The sequence below is a fragment of the Mugil cephalus genome, chromosome 1 (assembly GCF_022458985.1).
Source record: "Mugil cephalus isolate CIBA_MC_2020 chromosome 1, CIBA_Mcephalus_1.1, whole genome shotgun sequence".
NCBI lineage: Eukaryota > Metazoa > Chordata > Actinopteri > Mugiliformes > Mugilidae > Mugil > Mugil cephalus.
Window position 1 is genome coordinate 33,863,416 of NC_061770.1, and position 24,022 is coordinate 33,887,437.

General features: G+C 43.7%; 2 protein-coding genes across 7 annotated transcripts in view; one reads left to right on the forward strand and one right to left on the reverse strand.

The window, feature by feature from the left end:
- pde5ab (phosphodiesterase 5A, cGMP-specific, b) overlaps positions 1–13,976 on the forward strand; it is an 81,036-nt gene extending 67,060 nt beyond the window's left edge. For all 6 annotated transcript variants that reach the window (XM_047602453.1, XM_047602433.1, XM_047602463.1 and 3 more), the window contains 8 exons: positions 640–734; positions 820–907; positions 4,476–4,576; positions 5,324–5,401; positions 6,509–6,572; positions 10,841–10,915; positions 11,862–11,945; positions 12,064–13,976. In XM_047602453.1, coding sequence (XP_047458409.1) covers positions 640–734; positions 820–907; positions 4,476–4,576; positions 5,324–5,401; positions 6,509–6,572; positions 10,841–10,915; positions 11,862–11,945; positions 12,064–12,183 — 705 coding nt within the window. In that variant the 3' untranslated portion in view covers positions 12,184–13,976. The remainder of the gene's footprint in view (positions 1–639; positions 735–819; positions 908–4,475; positions 4,577–5,323; positions 5,402–6,508; positions 6,573–10,840; positions 10,916–11,861; positions 11,946–12,063) is intronic.
- Positions 13,977–17,911: 3,935 nt separating this feature from the next.
- On the reverse strand, positions 17,912–22,923 carry mad2l1 (MAD2 mitotic arrest deficient-like 1 (yeast)). Its single transcript, XM_047600540.1, has 5 exons — positions 22,750–22,923; positions 22,103–22,249; positions 21,019–21,139; positions 19,333–19,436; positions 17,912–18,395 (listed from the first exon to the last, which is right to left on the reverse strand). Exons 1-5 carry the CDS (start codon positions 22,811–22,813, stop codon positions 18,223–18,225), a joined length of 609 nt encoding a protein of 202 aa, XP_047456496.1. The 5' UTR covers positions 22,814–22,923; the 3' UTR covers positions 17,912–18,222.
- Between the last annotated feature and the right edge of the window lie 1,099 nt (positions 22,924–24,022).

A 24,022-nucleotide genomic window follows, 5' to 3' on the forward strand; every position in this document is an offset into this window, starting at 1 on the left:
CATTGCACTGTGAAGAATGAAACTTATGACTCATAAATCCATCTTAACAAAGAATTTATTACCAATCATTCGTTGACAGAGGATCAAAGCACACTTCAGAGGTCAGACATAAGAATAAATCTGACCCCAAACCCCGGGAATGAACGCGAGCAACCAAATATGGATGCAACCAAGTCAACAAACAGATTATAAATAAAGCTAAGTGATGCTGTGTTTCTGAAAATGATTCACACTAAATGAGCTGAATGGATAAAATGTTAACAATCGCCTACGCTGCCGAGAGCAAAAAATGGTTTGGAACACCGTGAGCACTCATGGTTTCCATGATACAAAACAATTACTTCTGCATGACACGCAACCAAATACCTGAACACATCGACGTCAGCTATGTTCCCGGAGCACCACTCGCCAATGTGATATGAAAGCTGTTGTGTCATGTGCACAAACAGCCCCGCACTCCGCTCCAAGCTCCGTAATGAGCACCCACCATGCCAACAATGTGTCGAGAGTTACAACAACAATGCATGTGCCCAGCTATTTAATTTGGTTCGACTGCGGCTGCAGATTGGGATCTGTTCACTAGCTGTCACGGTGCAGATATATTCCTTTTTTCTAATCTACCCGTCCGTCTCCCGACAGAAAAATCTGAACGATCTGGAGGTGTTGGCTCTGATGATTGCAACGCTCTGCCACGACCTGGACCACAGAGGAGTCAACAACTCCTACATACAGAGGTGCAGCAGGAGAGTCTCATACTGCAGGTGTATGGATGGTAGGGTGCGTGGGAGCGCTCTATTCACCCTGTGTGTGTCCTTCCAGGAGTGACCACCCACTGGCCCAGCTGTACTGCCACTCCACCATGGAGCATCACCACTTCGACCAGTGCCTCATGATCCTCAACAGCCCTGTAGGTCTCTCACTCTCTGGCTCACACAAGCGTAGGAGGCCTCCTTCTCTCTGCACCAACCCTATACTTAGCAACTACCTAATTAGAAGAAACATTAGGCATAAATGGTAGCTTACGTTGTCCAACGACCAGCAGGTATCATGAGTGGACAGATGACAGTGGCTGGCTGTTGTTGTTGTTTTGGTTTTCCCCATACCTTGCTATCCCCTCTGAACTCCTCTTAATATAACATGTGACAATATGTTTCATCTTTAGAGCCCATTCTATATAAATGGTTTAAATTTGCTAAGAATCTACAGGCCAGTATTTTTAAGGTTAGAGTAAGGAACACACGCTGATACTTGGGATCTAGGGAATATTCGTGGGTCCTAAACCATTTTTGTGTGTGTGCCTGTGTCAAGCTGCATCCTGCTGAGGATGGCCATCAAGGGGTGTCATTGCTACGGTCTGGTCTAAGCGGGTGGTACGTGTCTAAGTAACATCCACACAAATGGTTGCCAGGTCCAAAAGTTTCCCAGCAGAACACTGAATTGTCACAAGGTTGTCAATGTTATTTACTCCTCTTGTGGGTGGTCGTAATCTTATGTCCGATCAGTGTATATAAATCACTTATGGTCAACATGGGCAATGCCTGCGTCTGTACTTGCACAGTCTTATTGGACATTGATGGGATGTAATCTGGAGATGCAGCAGGGCGCCCATGTTTGTGTGTTTTGACCAGCGATTAATTTCAGTGACAAACTCCAGATCTAAAAAACCTGTCCAGATGTGTTCATCGAGAGTGGTAACAAGCTAGTTTATACAGTCTGAGGTGTTTATCAGTGTTGCTGTGATTTTGCTGTATAAACATGCAAGTGTATGTCAGAGGTCTTCGGCGGCCTCTGCTTACATAGTTCCAGGTTCCAGGACTTGATTCACTCTGCAACTATTATGACTGCACACAGACCTTTTTCACTATTTTTACGCATCTGAGTCCCTAAAAATGGAATTGGAATGCATCAATACAAAGATATGCGCATATCTGAATATTTGCAGTGCAGACGCTGTCACATGCAAAGTAAAAGCTGCCACTGTTATGACTGACACAAGTGTAGCAGCAGGAAGACGGAGGGAACGAAGGCGTTCTGCAGGTCATCCCCTCAAACCCGGATCTGAACTTCTATGCCAGTTATGCAAAACGTGGCATTAGTTGGCATTTTCACATCTGTCACAGATCCCGTGCTCGGCAGCTGAGCTCTAGGCGGGCTCAGTCAAGAGGCTCCGTCTCCGTCCTCTCGTGGCGCCCCTGCGTGGCTCCCTGCCAGCCTCAGAAATGTCTGCCTTTCAAAAGGAGTTTGCGGAGTTTACAAGACACCACATTGTGCCCGACCGTAGCGAGATTTAGCTGCCCACATCCTGCCCATTTATGTGCCCAGCTCTAATTCGCTGGGTGGTTATGCTTTTTTCTGTTGCGGAAGACTAAATTTCTTCCAGCGTTGCCAAAAGATCACAGTAGAAACCGATAATTGAATAACTTCCCATAATGTAATAAAAAAAAAAGTAATAAAAGCTGGTAATGTAATAGCATGCCCATAATCCAATAAAAACACTGAGCACATAAAGGAATACATTTTTATGTGTACTGTCAAAAGCACAATGTTTATCCCCACTGAAGCCGTCTAAGCCCTGGGAACCACAACGTGACGGCTAATCTAGACTCATTTCCCCTAGGTTTGTTCAGAACCAAGACGATACCCCTTACAGGGATACTTTAGACCTAGCCTGACATTGACCATCTTGAGACAATTCAAGTTTCCTGGGAACTGCATTCGTTACTTAGATATCTAGGACCCTCCTAGACCGGACCAGACCAGGCACCCCCACCCCATAGCAATAACTCTCCTTGAGGGCAGCAGGATGCAACCTGACAAATGGTTTAGGAACATCTCAAAAAAACATAAAGAACAGAACAAGGTGTTGACCTGACCTCCAAATTCACTAAATCCCAAACTGATCAAGTATTTGTGGGGTGATCCTCCACAGAGGCCCCTCCCCTCAACCCATAGTACCTAAAGTCCCCCACTAACAACATCCTGTTACCAGACACCACAGGACGCCCTCGAAGGCCCATGTCCATTCCATGATTGGTATATCAGTAATAATTAGAATTTTATTGAAATGATTACCTAGGGAGCTTGATCAAGATGCCTCAGCCCTGGACATGGCTGGGATTTAAACCTGTGACCTTACAGTCCTAAAGCTGCTTTTCAAACAACTACTCCACAAATGATGCCGCGTTCACACTAGACCAGGAATGCAAGCAATAATCTACAAGTCGTTTTCAATGGAGGCAGGCAGTATGAGGCCTTTAAGCCCCACCAATGCAGTTGCCTTTCCTTGACCTTTTGAATGTTAATAGCTTAGACTTTTTGAATTTTTGAGCAGATGATGCTTGAGCACTCGGTCGCGCTTTGTTAAAGGTTGGTTGTATGCAGTATGAAGGCAAGACGCCACCAACCTTCCAAATCCACTGATGCGCTTGACTTTCTTTGTATTTGAGGAAAACCTTTACTCAGAACAATCCACCAAACACACCAGCATCTCTTTTAGTGGGGCTAATTCTGGGAAGTAGTTCCAGAAAAAATAAATAAACAGTTCCAGTGTTGCTCTGCACATTCTGTGAACCACAAACGAAATTCCATTCACTTCCAAGTAGAGACTAATATTTAAACACCTGACCGAAACGTCTTGTAACTTTATAAATGGATGAACCCAACCTTCAGTGACTTGTAACAAAGGACCCACAGTGTATTCCTTCACATAATTAGTGTCGTCATATTTCACAAAAAATCTCATCCCAGGATGAGAGCTCTTCAAAACTTCACCTTTAAACTGGGTCACAGTTCAAATCATTTCTACTCGAGGTTGCCATGACTCTCTTCATAACGCTTGATAGCATCATTTGAAGGGCCTTAATGCTGTTGCCCGCTTTCTGCCGTTTCCTGGATCCCTCAGTCTTATTTATTACGCCTATTCTGCTCATTTTCCAGCTGCTCGCCTATCGCAGAACTTTCTGATGGCCCAATAAAATACAATGAATTGCAGCCTCCTCTGATCTTTATATGGCCTCAAAACAAACTCTAAATACACTCCAGACTCCACCGCACCACTTAACCCCGCTTCTGCCGGACACACACACACACACACAAAAAAAGACACGCATGTGTTGTTGCTAAGCTTGTATGCGCACAGTCCGATGAGCATTAATGCGCAGGCACTCTCCGGGCTGCACTCCAGGTGGAAAGGACGCAGAATGATCGGCAAACATGCATGCACGTAAACGCTCAAGAACTACATTTACTTGTAGCATTTATTTACTTTGCAGCCAAGTGTTGCCATGGCAACACCTCGGTGGTCTGTCCCTTGCAGTATCTGTAGTATCTACTCCTCAGAGGGTTGCTATCTCATCCTGTGTAAACACAACCACAGGCAAATTTACATGCACTCTATCAACTCGGCAGAAGTGTAAATCAAAGACGCAGCATGCGGAGCTATTCCTGTACTTTCCTCTCTTTCCGTTTCTCTCCAGGGAAACCAGATCCTGAGCGGCCTCTCCCTGGACGAGTACAGGGCCACTCTGAAGATGATAGAGAGGGCTATTCTGGCCACCGACCTCGCCCTGTACATGAAGTAGGTACCAGACGTCAAGCCCAGATGGAAGTGTGCGCGTGGAGGGTTAGAGAGGAGGGAGAGGGAGAATGGTCCAGTGTTTTGACCGGAGCCGCGAGCATTCAAAAGTGTTTTCATTGCACTTCTGGTGCAGCAGGGATTTTACGGCTTGTCCAGACCACGCACGGTGCCGCTTAGTTTTGCATTTCTCAAGTCCTGAGAGAAGACTAAGCAATCAAACAACACATTCACTCATTTTCGACCACATGGCTAACACAAGGAGACAAACAACCATTCAAACCAGCAAGCATAATATCTCTGGTTTATTTGTTTGATTGGGTTGTCTTTGTCTACTCTCGGGACTTGTGTTGATAATCAGCTGAAGGTTTGAGTCATTTTTAAGCTGAAATGTAGAAAATTCTGGAGGGTGCAAGAATATTTACGTACCACTGTATGTTACCCAACGCACGTTGTTGGGTAACATGGAGCTGCTGCACATTTGCAATCTCGCACATTTATACAACTTGGATGTGCCTTCCTGCCAAACACTGTGGACCCCGTGTAGAAAAATGTTTTTCAGTGTAATAGCAGGTATCCACACTTTGTTCTTTCTTTCACTCGTCTCACTTTTTTCCATTCATCTTCCTCAGTGATTTAAGCTCTTATCTCATCTCTCTTTTCGTCTAGACGGTGGGTGGCTAGGGGGCTAAGTGGGTTACATATGAGGATAATTACCCACTGGGTCACTGTGTGTCTGTGTGTTGTCAGGAGGCGAGGGGAGTTCTTTGAGCTCACCAAGAACAGCCAGTTTGTCTGGGAGGACGAACATCACAGAGACTTACTGAGGTGAGTAATGGATCTCTAACACACTCGGGCCGTCGTGTTACAGCGTGTCAGCTACTGGAGACCAGCTTTGACTGGCTGCTGCCATCAACGAGTGTCATTGCTGGGGGGTGCGGGGTGGGGGTGCCTGGTCTGGTCTAGGTGGGTGCCACATGTCTAAGTAACATCCATACCAATGCCAGGTCCAAAAGGTAGCAATTCAACCGGATGGAGGACGTTGTTTGTCTGTTAAACTGGATTGAATTAAACTCTAAGGACCCCATTTTTGGCTACCACACTGGGGTTAAAAAGGGGTTGCCAAAATAATAAAAATGTGCCGTCGGTTTGTGGCAGTACCGCAAAACACGGCCTCCAAAATGAAAGCCCAATCACCTTGGTTATTTGAAAGAAATGCTCAATACCTTCATAAGTGTTGGCTGAAGTGTAGTCGCATGTCCCATCACCTCTATTACCTACTGCTGCTAGCTAGGCTAGGCTAGGCTAGGCTAGTTAGTAGCTGACAGCTGGTCTGCTGGTTGGTCTTTCCAGATTGGACTGGGCTTCTAAATGAGTTTTGCCTCCGATCATGGCACACGGGATTGTAACATCTCGTCCTGTGTATTAATGAACATAACCTTCATAAAACTAAGGCTTACTGCGGGACAGATTTATACTGCAGGACAGATTTATTAGAGTGCTTTAGTTTTTACCCTCCGTTGGTGACCTATCCTTGAGTACGATTATTCCTGTCAGTTAGCTAGATTGCGCCAACGTTTCAAGAATCACACCTAAGTTCCAGAGAGCCGTGGTGAAATAGGAGAAAAATATGGGTGAGATCTCTACAGATTGGTGCCAAACCAAGGCCACTCATGTCCTGGCCTCATCTTCACACTTCACACACATTACATGAGACTGATGTCCTCTCACTCTCTGAAATAACACAGGTAAGCACAGATCCTTTCAGGGGATGACGGAAACTTAAGACTGTACCCTGGGAGCTATGCTATCCTAGGAAAATTACTTTTGACGTCAAACTAATTTAACTTTCTAGCACCACACATGGGAATCGCATCCATATCAGCCGAGTCTGTTGAGATTAACATGAATCACTGTGTCTCCCCCATCTTTCAGGTCAATGCTGATGACTGCGTGCGACATCTCGGCCATCACCAAGCCTTGGCCTGTCCAAAAAAGGGTAAAATCTTTATCCGTCTGTGTCGGTTGCGATGCATTTCTGTCCTTCCCTATCATACAGCTCCCTAGCTCTACCCTTACCTCTGGCTTTTATAGCTAGTTGGTCCCTGTAGAGGCTATAACAACTTGTTTTCCTCCTTCCCTATACGACATAGAATGCCATTCATCCTCATGTACCATTAAAATAGCTTCCAACAGTGAGGCAATCAGTGGCAGTACCAGTATAATACCTTTAATTAGACTCAGTGGAACAATATTCTGAGATTACTGTCAGTCACTGGGCTCATGTAGGGAACATACGGTGGTTGAAAATTATTTACTCAAATAAAAGTGAAACTACCACAATATAAAAGTATTTAAACTCATGCTTAAGTTAATAGGGAAATATTGTCAGCTAAAGTTAAAGTCAAAATCAGAAGTTCCTTCATAGTGACTGATTGCATCAGTGTGTAAGCAGCCCTTTACTACTGTAGTGGCTGAGTAGTCATTAGTAAAGTGATTTATGACCAGTTAGCTTCTTTCCAGACAGACGAGCTTCCATCTTTCTAAAATAGGCAAATGAGAAGGGAAAATCTGGTCAGTTTAAGGGGTAAGAATTAAGTGGGTCTATGAGACACTTATATACTGTACATTTATAGCCATCGCTATAAATAAATAGATGTGTACACTCAGAGAAGTAGGTTACTTGTGTTGGTCCCAGGGAGCAAATTGAGGTGTTTGCTTGAGGCACGTAAGCCACGGATGGAGAGAAGGCAAACCTGTGAACCTTTGGTCCTAAGTTGCTAACTATACAACAACTCCTCCCCAAAACCTACCCCACCCCAACCTGGGCCTTGAACCTACAACCCTAAGGTTACGTCCACACGTACCAAAACAATCTTTGTCAGACTTTGCATCTAGTTGTAGAAAGGCTGTAATACAGACTCCAGGCCTATGAGTGGCGCTGTTTCTGCTACAGAACTCAGTCAAAACAAGAGGAAGAAGAGGTGGAGAGTGTGCATCAACCCTGCGCACCAAACATACAGTCCAGATTACAGTCCGTTATCCTTTTTTACTCATCGTAGTGGCAACACAACAGTGTTGTGGACCTAGCTACCCAACAAGGGTCAATATCTGATGCAGCACCGTCACAAACATAAAGTTGGAAACATAAATGCTGTAGGTTACTTCCCAGCTTGCCCTGTAACGACACCACCCAAATGCTAGTCGGGCTGTGTCTATTTTGCCAGTCTTTGTGTCTACTTCCTGCTTCACATTAAACAATGGCAACTGAAACTTTTGCCAAAATTTCAACCAAACTTCGCAGAGTCATACCAATGCTTTTACCGTCAGACCTCTTTTATCGATCCAAAACAATCAATTTGAAAACCACCTGTTAGATCTCACGCGCTACCGACTGAGCTAGCCAGACTGCACAGTTCCTAATCCCGTAGCCTGGCACCTCCCCATAAATGTAACTATGCATCACAACGATGCAGACTGTATGAGCTGTGATTGGTCCGCTTGGAAGTAGCTTGTTTCCACTTGAGTGTTTCCATCTGTTTCTCCGTCTCCACGATTTTCAAACCGATGACTTTTATAACTCGTCATCGGCAAAATTGTGACGAAAGTTTCAGTCTCCATTGTTAAAAGTGAAGCAGGACATTGAAACAAAAAAAAAAAAATGACACATCGCCGACTAGTGCTTGGGAGGTGCTGTTACAGAGGAGACAGATTGACAAGTATAAATGGCTCCCACCGTCGTAGGCTACATACGTGGGTCAGAATCAGTCCCTGTAACATCCGACGTCATAGCGGCACATTTCGTACAGTCTGAGGAAATAAAGTTTACAAATAGTAGAAAAAACACAGCAGTCCCTCTTTCATCTTTTATTCCCCAATTTCTCACTCCATTTCTTCCCAAACTCCCTCCTTCTTTCTCACTCACCTTATTTCTTGTTGCGTTTGTTGGTCCTCCCCCACGTGAGAGCTGCGATGCCCCCCCTCCCTCGCTGATTCATCTCCCCGCTGACCTTCGTTAGTCTGCTCCTCATTAGAAATCCCAGGCGCTTGTAGGAGGGAGCTTCAGACGGGCACGCATTCTGCATGTGCATGAACGCGGGTGCTCATTAATTAAAGCAGCTGTGGCCCCTTGTCCTCAGACGACACGTCTGAAATAACACTCGGGGCGGAAAATTTATTCTCACGTACATAAACAATTGCTGGCTCCTCATTAACAAATGGTGTCCCTTTGGCTTCGTGTCTTCTGCAAAGACGTACTTTTGGCTATAGTCAACTATAGGCAACTAGCTTGACAGGATGCCTCAACTGGGAGAAACTGATGTCAGGGTTTTCTCCAAACAAAGCTGCCAGTATCGGCAACGCCACTATGGAACAATTGCTGGCTAGTCATTAGCAAATTGTGTTACTCATTTTCCACAACAAAAACAAAGATGATTCCCCTTCCACGTTTTTTTATTGTCAGGAGAGTCAATGAACGAGGATGATTGAAGCTGCAGGGCTGTCGGTATCTGCAACACCACTCTGGACTCTATAATAGATAATATAATATATATCTTTTTAAAAATGCATTGAAAGAATGCTCTTCAATTCACGGTGAACCGCATGTGGAAGCGTCCTTGAGCAGGACAATGAACCCCAAGCTGCTCCGGGTGCGTGTGAATGTGTGAACGAATATGTAGATGTGTAACTGTAAAGCACTTAATGTGCCAATAGATAGAGAAGAAACTATATGAATACAATTTACCGGATTAAAGAACATGCACGGTTGAATTGTTCTGTGTCAGTTTGGTCCTAAACCCAGACCCTAAACAGACCCTAACCCCCGTAAACACGTAATTTTGGCTGTAATCTCTGTCCCATAGTTGTATTTTATTCACAAAAGTACTAGCTGATTTCTGACAACGTGGGACTATTACTACAACAAAATTACAGTGTAACCCAGATGTAACCCAAACAGCACTTTTCCAATTTTTGTAGAATTTTCTCAAAACATCCGAGGATCTTGACAGTAGACTGAGCGTCTTCTCAGAAAGCTCCTTTGTTCGTCCCATCCCCGTCGAAAATCAGACCGTGACAAATCTGTTTTAAACAGACAGGGCACAGAACGACACTTTAGTCCCGTTACACCGATTTGAAACACTTCAGAATGAACATATAGACCAGATGCACTAACTTTTGAAATTCTCTGTTATGTAATATTGGCCAATTTTAACCAAAATACACAAGTATAGTTTCATTTGTTTGATTGAGTTTCTCTTGGTCTACATTCGGGACTTGGGTAAGAATCCGCTGATGTTTTAAGTCAAATTTTAAAAAACAAAAAACAAACTTTAAGCAGCTCTGTATATGAAACGTTCGCCACCGTCCTCCAAAACCAACATTTTGAAATACTTTCGTAAGAATTCAGGGGTAGATCTTTGTTGCTGTTGTTGGAAGTGTAATGACCATACTGCAGTTTTCCCTGACTTGGAGCTAACTGGCTCTGCTGTGTAATAAGAACTTTGTTGTTCTGGCCCGTGTGGGATTAAGTAAATAAAGACAAAGTCACTTAGCCTCAGCAGTTAAATTATGCCTCATGCGTACTGTTGGTTTTCGTCAGCTATAATAAGCTCTCTCTGGCTGCCTCTCCCTGCAGCTCCACTCTACTGGGTCTTGATTACTGACTTAATCAAGGCCTTCAGATGGCTTCATCACACACATGTACACAGAGATGCTGATTGGAGCCTGGGGCTGCAGTCGAATCTCATTTACCTACCGCAAGCAGACAGAGACCATGAACTTATCCAGTCTCTTTTTGCGTTCTTACCTCTTTTTGCTCTTCCCTTGTGTTTGTTTTTCTGATTTCTTTCTTTTTCATCCAGCTGCCACATGTGCCCTCTGTATATTCTCAGCCAATCTTGTTATAAATATTCAATTTTGACACAGCTGAGTGTGGCATTTCCAGACATTCCTCAAAGATTCAACCTGCAAGGATGTTCATTAACACGCCTCTGCTGAAATCCAAACGAGTGGAAATGTGCCAGAGCTCCCCAAGCTTAATTATAAAGTTAAATCGAGCCATGTGATCCGCACGGCTCAGATGAAAATACACCCCACCCCGAGAGTCAGAGTCAGGTCCAAATCCGGAAATTGTAAAAGATTACTTTGAAATAAATCGGTGCTGTCCTGGGGTCTTCTTTTTGTCGTTTTTGTTTTTCTTGAATTTGAAACTCTGTCTGCGTTTGGTTTGCGATTTCAACTCATTGGCCTCTCTTCCTTCCGATGCAGATTGCTGAGCTGGTGGCCACGGAGTTCTTCGAACAGGGCGATAAGGAGAGGCGAGAGCTGAACATTGAGCCTATCGTGAGTACTTTGTAACACTCCTGGTTTTACAACACGGGACGCACAAGAAGCCGTCTTCTTTATAACATAAGCTGCGGTGTGCCACAGGGATCTGTTTTGGGTCCTCTAGTTTGTAATCTTAATGTGCTAATGACGCTGCCACTCATTCAAGAGATTTGCTGATATTCAACTGTATCCTTTTGTGTACTCGTATGACTCTGTGGCTGTTGATTTAAAAGTGTATTGCATGGATTGTAGATAAACTTTGGGTTTTTTTACGACTCTAAATTCAGGTATTTGCTCATTTCCATAGATAATTTCCATAAACTTATCTTGGTTTATATGTGTTCTACCTCTGAAAGCTCTACATAACCTAAAACTATTTCTGGAAGAATCACAGCATTGGTCACTGCTAAACCAAAGCACAGAAATCTTAACGCCGTGACCTCTCTAATAAGACGTGGGACTGGACTTCATCATGCAGAGTTCAGCCATCAAGCTGTATTAGACCCCTATAAATCCAGCATCTCCACATAGTTATATATAACACAATATATATATAACACAAGAGCCCTCATCAGGGCAATCATGAGCTCACTAAATGTGCATGCTGTGGTTTAAAACTGCTGGTATGGCAAACAATATGCGCCATAAATGTTAACTCATGACAGCGTCTGGTATTTTTTGGAAAAGTTGTCAGTATCTCCAGCCCTCAAAGAGCTCCACCATCTCAATGGCAACCAAACCAACATGCCTGGGCATTTTGTCTTCTTAGAGTGTATACGAGGACAAACGTTTAATCTTCACTGTCGTGCGTAACCAACCTTCAAAGGCCCAATCTGAGGCTGGAAAGACCCTGTAGGATGTGGCATAGTCTGGGGTTTCTCTTGGATTTGCGTCTGTTGAGAGCTGGAACCATTAATTTTGTCCTCGTGTCACATTGTGTTTCTCATTTGTTTGACTTTAGGACCTGATGAATCGGGAGAAAAGAGATAAAATACCCAGCATGCAGGTGTCCTTCATAGATGCCATCTGTATACAGTTATATGAGGTAATGCTTCCACTGTGGTTTATGTCCCTCTTTTTAACCAGTGCCCTTGATGAAGAGCTGGAAAAGTCACTGGTTGCAATATTTCCCTCTCACTGAAATCTCTTTGTTGCTGTTGCAGACCTTGGCTGGCATGTCGGAGTATTGCTCACCGTTGCTGGAAGGATGTCAAATAAACCGGCAGCATTGGAAGCGCTTGGCCGAGGAGTGCGAGAAGGGGCCGGTCAACGGCTTGGTCTGAACCCAACGCCCAGTTCGGCTTTCGACCAACACAAAGCCCTTTCGCTTCTCACTTGTTTAGTCAGTTTTCACAAAATTTCATGAACTTGGCATGATACCTTCAAAACGGACAAATAACACGTTGTGTGTGTGTGTGTGTGTGCACTGAAAGTGTCCCAGAGAACCACAAAAAAAAAAAAAAGAAGACTGTGGTGGTCTGAAAAGTGAAAGGACAGATATAACTGACTTCAGCTGAGAGCAGGTTTAAGTCCCACAAGGAGGTCACATGGGTTTGTCTTATAAATAAGACAAGGGGTTCGTTCAGATCTGAAAATGCAGCCATGTTCAAATTGAGCTAAACGTTTCGCTATGTTAATGTCTGCAGCACAACAGTAAGACAAAGTGTATGTCTTATTGTTTAGCTCAGAAAACCGAAAGGCATCACTTGCTGCGTTTCCATCACATCGAAATTCGGTAACTCTTGTAAAGACTTGAGTCGCGACGTCCCATAATTCTCTTAAATTCTCGTCTTGTCTCAGACAGACTTCACTTTGAGGAAGATGGGCTTCAAATGAACTGGTTACATGACCCCCCCGCGTCATATCCAGTGTTTCCATCGTACGTTTGCGATAAACTTTTATATCGATACGTAAAAATGTTTTAGCTTTACATATTTGAGAGGTTTTTCGACATGTAGGTGTTTCCATTACCGTTTTTTTATTGCGACATTTAGGTTTTATGCTTTCCTAGGGGGAATGGAAACGCAGCAACTGTGAGGCATTGGGGTTCGTCCTCTGGAAACCACACACATTTCATGGCATAGACCTCGAGATAGCTCAGTCCGGACGTAGGTGGTAGCCTGGCTGCCCCCTTTACGAAAAATCCATAGCCTTGATAGACTTTGATGTAGCAAGTTCGCCGTTTTCCCCACGTACATATCACGACAGAAACACAGCTAAATTGACGAATATAAAGCCTTAATCCGAGTCGTTAGCTCAACGTACCGAGAAGGAAGGAAGGACGCGTTGTGTTATGAAATCCTTGTTTCCGAGGTCATGCTCGCTTCGTCAGATTTTGCGAGACCCGTCTTCCCGTCGCCACCGCTCTTTCCTGTCACTCGCCAGAGGTAGTAACAGAGTCAGCACTAAGCTATATTTATTACCATAGACATTTTTATTTTTGCACAGAGTGGCTTTCATGTTGGAGTCTCACCCACGTTATCTGTCACGGGTAGTGGACGTTAGGGCAACACTGAATGGTTAGACGTAGAGATCAGCACCATTCCTGTGGGATCAAGATATTGTACTTACTATATAACTGTAACCTAATAATCTGATAATAAGCTTGTTAAATGTCTTTGTTCACGGGCACACGGCCTTCATGGGTTTGAGGCTTTCATACATTTCACTCATTGTCTTAACTATTGCATATTTATTTTTTGTTTTATATATTTATTAGAGTTTCTATATTGTAAGGTCATCCTTGTCAAGAGCACACGATTCTTTATATAGGAAATGTAGTTTTCATACTTCCAAGCTCTGCTTCTTCTTCTTCTTATTTTTTGTTTTGCAGGACATTTTGTTAGGAACAACTCTTTTAGAGGACATCTGGAAATGTACTGTAATGTGTTATCTGGAAATTAGAGGATTATTATTATTATTATTATTTTTTTTTCCTTCTTTCTCACAATGTAAAAAGAGCCAAAGACTAGACCTGCAGTTTCAAACGTGGGGAAATGGGTCTAGATGTTTCCACTGCCTTGTTGTGATAAAATAGGACCAATTCACAATTAAAAGAAAAAAATATTTTCATTTACCAACATCTCTCCGCATCCATTAATGCCTCTCCTTCGACTGGTGGCTGGTTTCACAGAGCGACAGAGTAAATGCTTCGGTTTAATCGTGGACGGACTGACGACGTAGTGTTGTGGTTTGATTTGTGTAATGTAGCTCCGGTAGTTTCTACTTCAGTACGTCTGACTTGAAAAGGTAAAGGTTTCATTTCCGGACGCCTCACCAGATTAAATTGTGAAGAAAATTAATAATGGCATGTACACCAAACAGCCATAACATTATGACCTCCTAATTTTGTGTCGGTCTCCAAAACAGTTGTGACTCATCAGAGAATGGACATGGGTCTTCTGAGGGTGTTGTGTGGTGTCTGGTAACAGGATGTTAGTTTGTGGTGGTGGTGGTGGGCGGGTGGGGGCTTTGGATCCTATGGGTTGAAAGGAGGGGCCTCTGTGGATCATCCCACAGTCTTTTCAGAGACTTTTGTTTGAGTTTCTGCCTCTTATCTCTTAAGAATCATTAAGGAAGTGCCGTAAATCAAAGTGTGTGTGACATATGTTTGGATGCAAAACTCGAGAAGACGCTGGACCATTCACCCATTCAGACGGACGAACGGACATAGGGGGTAATGTCTGGATCACAGGACTCCCCGGGTACACTTCAGCGAGTACCACCTCCAATTGCGTGAACTTTTGCTTTAATTTTTGATTGTGTAGAGAAGGGGATCTCACGGGTCAACACCTTGTGTTTTTGTATGTCAACATGTCGTTGCTATGGGGTGGGGGTGTTGGTCTGGTCTAGGTGGGTGCTACATGTCTAAGTATCATCCACACCAATGAACGCCAGGTCCAAATGTCCTCCAGCAGGACACTGAATCGTCTCAAGGTGGTTTAAATGTCGTTTACTTCTCCCGTCAGTGGTCATAATGTTATGCCTGATCAGTGTATGCTGGACACGTTATTTAAATTCTAGACTCCCGGCGCAAAAACGCACCGACACACAACCAAAACAACTTATTAACCTTCCCCTGGGACATCCTGTAATGTGTCCTCATTAACGCTGGTGGTACACAACAACAACAACAAACAGTCACTTTTAAAGGTCACCTCTACGCGGCACCACAGTGTGTAACCACCAAAGTCCCTGTCAACATGTATCCGATACACAAGAACCTAAGAAGGGTTGCGTTCACGTAGAAACTGTGTTTGTGACCTTGGACTAAATAAAAGGTGAGTGGATGCAGGCGTTTGATCTCTTTTTGTTCTTAAAGTTCCCAAACGTACAAGATGAAAACCTGAGAGAAACGACAACAAGTGGTTTTGCCTCGTGAAATAAATAAATAATAAATAAATACGAATCAACCGAATGGAACTAGGAGGAGCTGTCGCTTCTCGGTAGAGAGTGGGAGACGTGTGCACATTACTACTGGGAACTATTTATGTTAATGCTTCATTACTTCAGAAACACTGAAATTACCCAGCGTTAGTCTGGAGTTGGCAGAGTTATGACTTAAAATCAGTCAATGTCTGATGAAAGATTTATTAAAGGCAGAATAGTGTAACACCCTAAACCAGGGGCGTTAAACTCAGTTTAGTTCAGGGGCCAAACACAACTCAATCTGATCTGAAGTAACACCAGTAACACAAAAGCTCTTATTACCTGGTAAATAACTCCTGTAATGAACAACCGCAAATTTCTTATTTTATGAAAAATGTTCAGCTGATATCTTCAGTGTAATTTTTTGCAAATTCATCCATTGTGTCAGACTGGATTATGACCTCCTAACATTATGACCTCCTAATTTTGTGTCGGTCTCCAAAACAGTTGTGACTCATCAGAGAATGGACATGGGTCTTCTGAGGGTGTTGTGTGGTGTCTGGTAACAGGATGTTAGTTTGTGGTGGTGGTGGTGGGCGGGTGGGGGCTTTGGATCCTATGGGTTGAAAGGAGGGGCCTCTGTGGATCATCCCACAGTCTTTTCAGAGACTTTTGTTTGAGTTTCTGCCTCTTATCTCTTAAGAATCATTAAGGAAGTGCCGTAAATCAAAGTGTGTGTGACATATGTTTGGATGCAAAACTCGAGAAGACGCTGGACCATTCACCCATTCAGACGGACGAACGGACATAGGGGGTAATGTCTGGATCACAGGACTCCCCGGGTACACTTCAGCGAGTACCACCTCCAATTGCGTGAACTTTTGCTTTAATTTTTGATTGTGTAGAGAAGGGGATCTCACGGGTCAACACCTTGTGTTTTTGTATGTCAACATGTCGTTGCTATGGGGTGGGGGTGTCTGGTCTGGTCTAGGTGGGTGCTACATGTCTAAGTATCATCCACACCAATGAACGCCAGGTCCAAATGTCCTCCAGCAGGACACTGAATCGTCTCAAGGTGGTTTAAATGTCGTTTACTTCTCCCGTCAGTGGTCATAATGTTATGCCTGATCAGTGTATGCTGGACACGTTATTTAAATTCTAGACTCCCGGCGCAAAAACGCACCGACACACAACCAAAACAACTTATTAACCTTCCCCTGGGACATCCTGTAATGTGTCCTCATTAACGCTGGTGGTACACAACAACAACAACAAACAGTCACTTTTAAAGGTCACCTCTACGCGGCACCACAGTGTGTAACCACCAAAGTCCCTGTCAACATGTATCCGATACACAAGAACCTAAGAAGGGTTGCGTTCACGTAGAAACTGTGTTTGTGACCTTGGACTAAATAAAAGGTGAGTGGATGCAGGCGTTTGATCTCTTTTTGTTCTTAAAGTTCCCAAACGTACAAGATGAAAACCTGAGAGAAACGACAACAAGTGGTTTTGCCTCGTGAAATAAATAAATAATAAATAAATACGAATCAACCGAATGGAACTAGGAGGAGCTGTCGCTTCTCGGTAGAGAGTGGGAGACGTGTGCACATTACTACTGGGAACTATTTATGTTAATGCTTCATTACTTCAGAAACACTGAAATTACCCAGCGTTAGTCTGGAGTTGGCAGAATTATGACTTAAAATCAGTCAATGTCTGATGAAAGATTTATTAAAGGCAGAATAGTGTAACACCCTAAACCAGGGGCGTTAAACTCAGTTTAGTTCAGGGGCCAAACACAACTCAATCTGATCTGAAGTAACACCAGTAACACAAAAGCTCTTATCACCTGGTAAATAACTCCTGTAATGAACAACCGCGAATTTCTTATTTTATGAAAAATGTTCAGCTGATATCTTCAGTGTAATTTTTTGCAAATTCATCCATTGTGTCAGACTGGACCCTGTGAAGGACCACGGGCCTTGTGTTTGACACCCCTGCCCCCAAACCATAGGTCTTAAACAGGGGTGTCACAAAATCTTTGATTAATTAGACAATTTTTTATATATAAAAAAATATTTAATTTCCCCCCACGAATTAAAATGTCTTTAAATACATTAACATGAACCCAACTTATTTCAGTAAAGGGATAAATGAATATTTTAATAACTTAATATTAAATGCACAATGTTAATAATAATAATGTATATTTATAAATAGCACTAGTTTGATACTAGAATGTAGGTTTAAGGTCCTTGGTCTGAAAACGTTGAAGCCTCCTGGTTTAGATGGAAGCTTCACTACAGACACAGAAACCAGCTCGTCTTCACTGAAGCAGTTTTGTCGATGCTCAGTTTGTTGTTTTGTGTTTTGAATAAGTCTCCAGGACTGAAACACACGCGAGCTTCATCTAAACGTTCATCATCCTCACAGTGTTGTTATAGAAATAAAGTAAAGTAACCGATAAGGTTCCGCTGAAAACTGTGAGTAAATAACTGGTTTGTCCCATTAAAGAATTACACTCATTTTCAATGTCTCCTCATTATTCTTCTATTATTTCGTCCTGCCTGAGCTTTGTCCTGCGCTGCCACCTTCTGGTTAAAAAGCAGTAAAATCACAACAGGAATAAAACAAACAAAAGGAGGCATTTATGAGTTGTTTTCTTTTTTAAAAAAAGGTTGAACATATAAACCACTATCTTCTAAAACAGAGGTTGACATTTTGAAAAGAAAGCGAAAGCACTAAAGACAAACACTGAGAAATATGAGAAATATTTACACCAGGTGTAGAGCAGCTCGTCTTCACATCCATCCCAGATAAACAAATGAGACGACGCGAAGGCCGTGAAAAGGGAAAAAACGAAGGCGAAGACTGTGAGGTCAGACAGAGCCATGTAAAACCTACTAGTTTATGTACGGGGGGGGTTGAGGGAGGGGGGTCTATATGCAGCTGGTTCAGGCGGAGTCGGTCCTCTTGTAGGCCACCATGCTGTTCACCTTGTGGATGGAGGTGGTGAAGGAGCGGAGGCGAACCTCCTCCGACTGGTCGATGATCTGAGGCCCAGACTCCTCCCACTTGTCCGGGACGACCAGGTCTTTGTCCGTGTAGATCAGGAGGTCAAACGCACCTGAGGAGGAGGAGGAGGAGAGAGGAGGAGGAGGAGGAGGACGAGGAGAGAGGAGGAGGAGGAGGAGGAGGACGACGACGAGGGGGAGGAGGAGGACGTGGAGGAGGAGGGGGAGGGGGGGAGGAGGAGAGAGGAGGAAAGAGGAGGACGAGGAGGACGAGGGGGAGGGGGAGGAGGAGAGAGGAGGACGAGGTGGAAGAGGAGGAGGAGGAAGAGGAGGTGGAAGAGGAGGTGGAGGTGGTGGAGGAGGAGGAGAGAGGAGGAAGAGGAGGAGGGGGGAGAGGAGGAGGAGGGAGAGGGAGGAGGTGGAGGGGTGGAGGAGGAGGGAGAGGAGGGCAGGAAAGGAGGAGGAGGAAGAGGAGGAGAGAGGAGGAGGAGGAGGAAAAGGAGGAGGAGGAGGAGGAAGAGGAGGAGGTGGAGGAGGAGGAGGAAGAGGAGGAGGAGGAGGAAGAGGAGGAGGAGGAGGAGGAGAGAGGAGGAGGAGGAGGAAGAGGAGGAGGAGGAGGAGAGGAGGAGAGGAGAGAGGAGGAGGAGGGAGAGAGGAGGAAGAGGAGGAGGAGGAGAGAGAGGAGGGGAGGAGGAGGAGGAGAGAGGAGGAGGAGGAGGAGAGAGAGGAGGAGGAGAGAGGAGGAGGTGGAGGAAGAGGAAGAGGAGGAGGAGGAGGAGAGAGGAGGAGGAGGAGAGAGGAGGAGGTGGAGGAAGAGGAGAGAGGAGGAGAGGAGGAGGAGGAGGGAGGAGAGAGGAGAGAGGAGGAAGAGGAGGAGGAGAGAGGAGAGAGGAGAGAGGAGGAAGAGGAGGAGAGAGGAGGAGGAGGAGGAGAAGGTCGAGGTGGAGGAGGAAGAGGAGGAAGAGGAGGAGGAGGAGGTTAAAGTGATGAGCCCCTGATCCAGAGCAGGAGCTCGTTGTTGTTTTTTAAAGAGAAACACTAATAACTCACATGGCGTCTCCAGCAGAGGCAGGAACGTGACTGTGGCCGTTATCTGTCTGATGACGGAGCGGATCTCGTCCTGAATGGTCTTAATGGACTTTTCCCTGGGAGCGCTGGGAAACACGAGGAGGAGGAAGAAACCAGTCAGATATATTCTGCTGCACCGGGTATAAATAACAGAGGAGCTCAGGAGTCTGATGCTATGGTCACGACTCTGGCAACACAAACACTTTTCCTTCTAAACAACCATTCACAGTTCTACAACCGTCTGTAGCTCTACTGCCACCTGCTGGTACAAGGTTCCTGCAGGTTCTGCAGCTTTTTAAGACCTTTGTGGGTTAAATCTTACAGCAAATGAAGCAGCAATAAATGGATTTAAGACTTGACTACATGTAATTTAAGATGTGTTCATATTTAAGACGTTTTAAGATGAGACACCCACCAATCAATTTAGATTTTTGCTATTTTGTTGCATTAAGGTTTCTTCTGTCAGACTAGATTTAAAATAGTGTTTATTAGGTGTTTATTTCACTACACTGTGTCTGTGTTGAGCCTCTAATTTCCTCCTAAACTCTCTAAACGTCGTCTTTCTCCACTGAAACATGAGGAACCGTTGTGAAGTTTCTCCTGCAGACGTCTGTCGAGTCCAAATATGGTCGTATCCTTCGTGTTGTCAGCCAATCATGAAAGTAGAAAAGTCGATCTGAAGCTAAACTCTCGCTCTCATTGGTTGGTGTTGATTTCTGACAATGTGATTTGATCAAAAGTGGATATTCTGCCTCTAGTCTGTGTTTATCTGAGGTGGACGTTTAAAAACGCTGTGAAGTCTGATAGAAGAAGAAAATTACAGCTCAAATTAGTAAGAAAAGTCAAAGAGACGACACATGAAGGAGAATTCAGACTCATCTGAGTTCATCCAGTCGTAAATTATCTTTGATAAAAGGAGACGATCAACAATGACTCATCATTCATGTTTTACAACTGAACGAACTTATTGAAAGTTGAATCTGATATTTTCATATTATATATGTTGGTATGATCTGAAGGATTTGAGTGGATTTGGTTTTGGTTCATAGTGGTTTCCAATAAAAACACACATGATTTTATGACTTTAAAGTATCACTTCAGCATCACTTACACAAACCAAACTTTACACATTTATTCCTAGATACATCCTGCAGGTATTTACAGAGGAGACGCTCTACTCCTGGAAACAACGCGACAGTATTGTGTGATTTAGTGATAAAAGCAGATCTCTTAAATTCCCTCTGTAAATACCTGGAAATCTTTTGAACCTCAGTTTATCGATTATTCAGATTTCTGTTATGGAAACATATGTAAATTAGTGCATATTTAAGTAGGTAACTCATAATCTGCATATTTAAATATAAATTCACAGAAAACACAGACATTTATACAAAAAACTGATTGTATTTACGTAAGTGATCAACTGGAGTTAAACATTTGACCCTTTCACCTGTAGTGTGATGATCAAACTTCAGACTTTTTCAGACTGTGTGTAAACTCTGTCATTTGTTATCCGTCAGCTGTGGACTTTTATTTCTGCCTTTTTCATACTTTGTGTGTAACTCTGCTCTGGGTTCAGGTGTAACTGTGTGGACCAGACACAGGTTCTGTGTCCCCGCTCGCTCCTGAACACAGGTTTTTTTGTGTTCCCAGGTGGAGGTTGTGTACCTGCTCTCCTTGGCCGACTTGTCGCACTCGATGTCAAACTGCCACCTCTCCAGCACCTCGTTGGTTTCCAGACACGTGATCACCAGCACCAGCTTCTGCACCGTGCACTCAAACAGCCACTCTGCAACGCAGACGGCAAACGGACGGTGAAAAGTGTGAACGGGCCCAAACACGACGTCATTACACATTATACGACGTTTACATATAAACAGAAAACCTGACGGTGAAACACTGAAACAAACAGGCCACGGTGAAAAAACACTAAACTGCATCAAACCGTCTAGTGTCACCGTTTAGTACCAGATGAATAATATGGACTCAGGTTTCATAATCTGCAGTGAAGTAGTAACATAAGATCCACAGTTTGTCTTTGGCCCGGACCAGTAACATAACAACATAATGTAAAACCATTTGTTTTAGTGCAAAGAGGAACAAGTAAAATAGGAGAATAGTTACATTTAACAAACTGGGGCTGGATGGTTCATGCAGAGTACAGGTATTGTTTTTTTTTATATACTAGTGTATTTGATTACACAGTCCTGTTAGGATTTTACTGTGAGCTTCCGGGCAAAAAATTTTATGTCTTTTTTTGTTTTTATATGAGGGTGTGAAAAGAATGTTTGCGCGCAGACTACAATCATTACGGTAGCAAAAAAGTACAGATTAGTCTCAGTGTTTTGTTGTGTCAACTTCCTCTTTCTAAAACAGCGGACGAATTAAGAGGTTATTTTCATTAAAAAATAAAAAAAATGACATGTTGTATTCCACATTAGACCCTCTGGTTTTATGTTTGACACCTGTGGACCAGCAGAAAGTCATCAGATTTTTTTGAGGGCCTGGTATTAATTAGCGTTTATGAATGAAAAACACAACTGCAAACAAGATTGATACAATAAATGAAGTGTAAGAAACCCATTAATCGGTTATTGTTCTGGCACCAGGGGAAGAAACTCTAGATTAGTTCATCTCCAGACTTCGAAACAAAGGTAACCATCTCAAACTGGAGCCCAGTCGTCTCAGACGGCCTCGTAAAGAGACGTAACGCGTCCCATTCCCACCGCCGCGTCCTCCGGGGGACGTTTACCTTTGAGCTGAGACACCACGTTGGTCAGGTAGTTCTTCAGCTTGGGGTCGGTGGTGAGCTGGAGGCTCATGTCGTAGTGGGTGACTCTGGTGAACGTCTCCGGCGGATAGATGCCGCGCTGGTACAGGATGCTGTTGATACCGAAAGCTGAGGAGGAAAAAGATGGAAAACATTAGAAACGAGTAAGAAGAATTACTAAGATTTACAAGACACAACTATACAGCTCAACACTCAATTATAACACAATACATGTGCAAAATATTAGCCTGCAAAACACAGCTGGCATTCTTAGCATTAAAGTACACAAATAACATAAAAAATAATACATCATTTAAACTGTGTAACTCTTACTCCAGTTTTCTTTGCGCATGCGCAGTTCGTAGTGGGCGGTGCACTCAACTGCGAACACGTTCTCGCTCAAAAGTATTATTTTTTTTACTAAAAGAGTATGAAAGACGTTTTTTTCTGTTATAAAATGTTTAGTTTAAACCCTTTAAAGGGCCCTCATCGCCACATTTTATTTCAACGGACCACTTGCTTGTCATCTCGTGTGCACCGAGGCCGAGCATTAGCATGTTAGCACAGCGCGTCGAGTTCACAAAGGGGGCAACAAAAAGGAAAAAAAAAAACGAAACGTAAATACTTACAGAAGAATTCGGCCACGAGCTCAGCGCTTCCTTTCAGGGTAATTCCTTTCAAAGTGCTGGTCATTTTCGTAACACTTTTTGGGGTCAAATTCTCGACAATGGGCCTCTGTTGTGTTTCTCTCCGTGAGCTCCAACTACCCGCCGTTCAGTTTGAAATCGGTCAGCTGCGCCGGTGTGCGCATGCGCGAAGGGATCGGTCGCAGAGGTGATGACGTGTGGAGCTGCGTTTGACATTTTGCGACACTAGAGGGCGGAATTATCCTTTGCGCTTGTTATGGATTCAGTATTCGTGCACATTTTGATCTTTTTTATATATGTATATGTAGGTTTTTAATTTATTTTATTTTATTTTATTTTACATTATTTACCTTACTTTCCAACAATTTAACCCACCTCAGAGGCTTTGGAGCAGAGGCTGCATGACCTTTGAGGCCCCCTAGCCCTCTATCTGGTGGTCCCCTGCAATAGTCCTTGCATGCACATCACAAAACACAATAAAAGCCTAAATATGTCAAACAATAAAATAAAATTGCTAAAGAAACAACATGTACTTTGCCCCGATCCATACAAGTTGCTACTTGGCTCACGCTGCCAAACTTCAGTCCTATTAAGGACTTCAACCTCCTGATTTGCCTTTACCATCTTGTATCACCCCTGCTGCTGCAAAGGGTGCCAACTGCTGCTGTCTGACAATCTGACATCCATCCATTCATCCATCCATCCATCCATCCATCCAGGACCTGCACCCCTCCAGGACCCTGAGGTTAGAAGGAAAGATGTTTAGCTCCAACCGCAAGGCCATAAACCTTTTGAAACCTTTGAGAGGAAAAGGCTGCGACCCATGAAGAACAGTTTCTTACTGACTGCAGCTGGCCTCATCGTCAGGGCCCCCAGACTCCCACTGACACTCAATCCTCCCCGTGGACACGACACATCACGCTGCGAGAAGGTGTTATCCTTTTGCACATCTGTGAACCGTCCACATTCACTACACGTTGCACATTTGTCACTTATGTGCACATCTGCGCATTCTTCAGTCTGCCTTTTTGGATGATAATTCCTTTTAAGCAAATTTGCATTTCACATTCGTGATTTATTTGCGTTTTTTTGCACATTTTGCATTAATGTGTGCACTGTACTACAAAGAAACAGCTCATGCCTGATTAAGAAGGTTTAACTAGAAAAACCCATTTTGCCATTTAAAAAAAAAAAAAAAAAAAAGCAGCTGAGGAAAGATCTAAACATAATTGTATCTAGAGTGAGGTAAGACTCG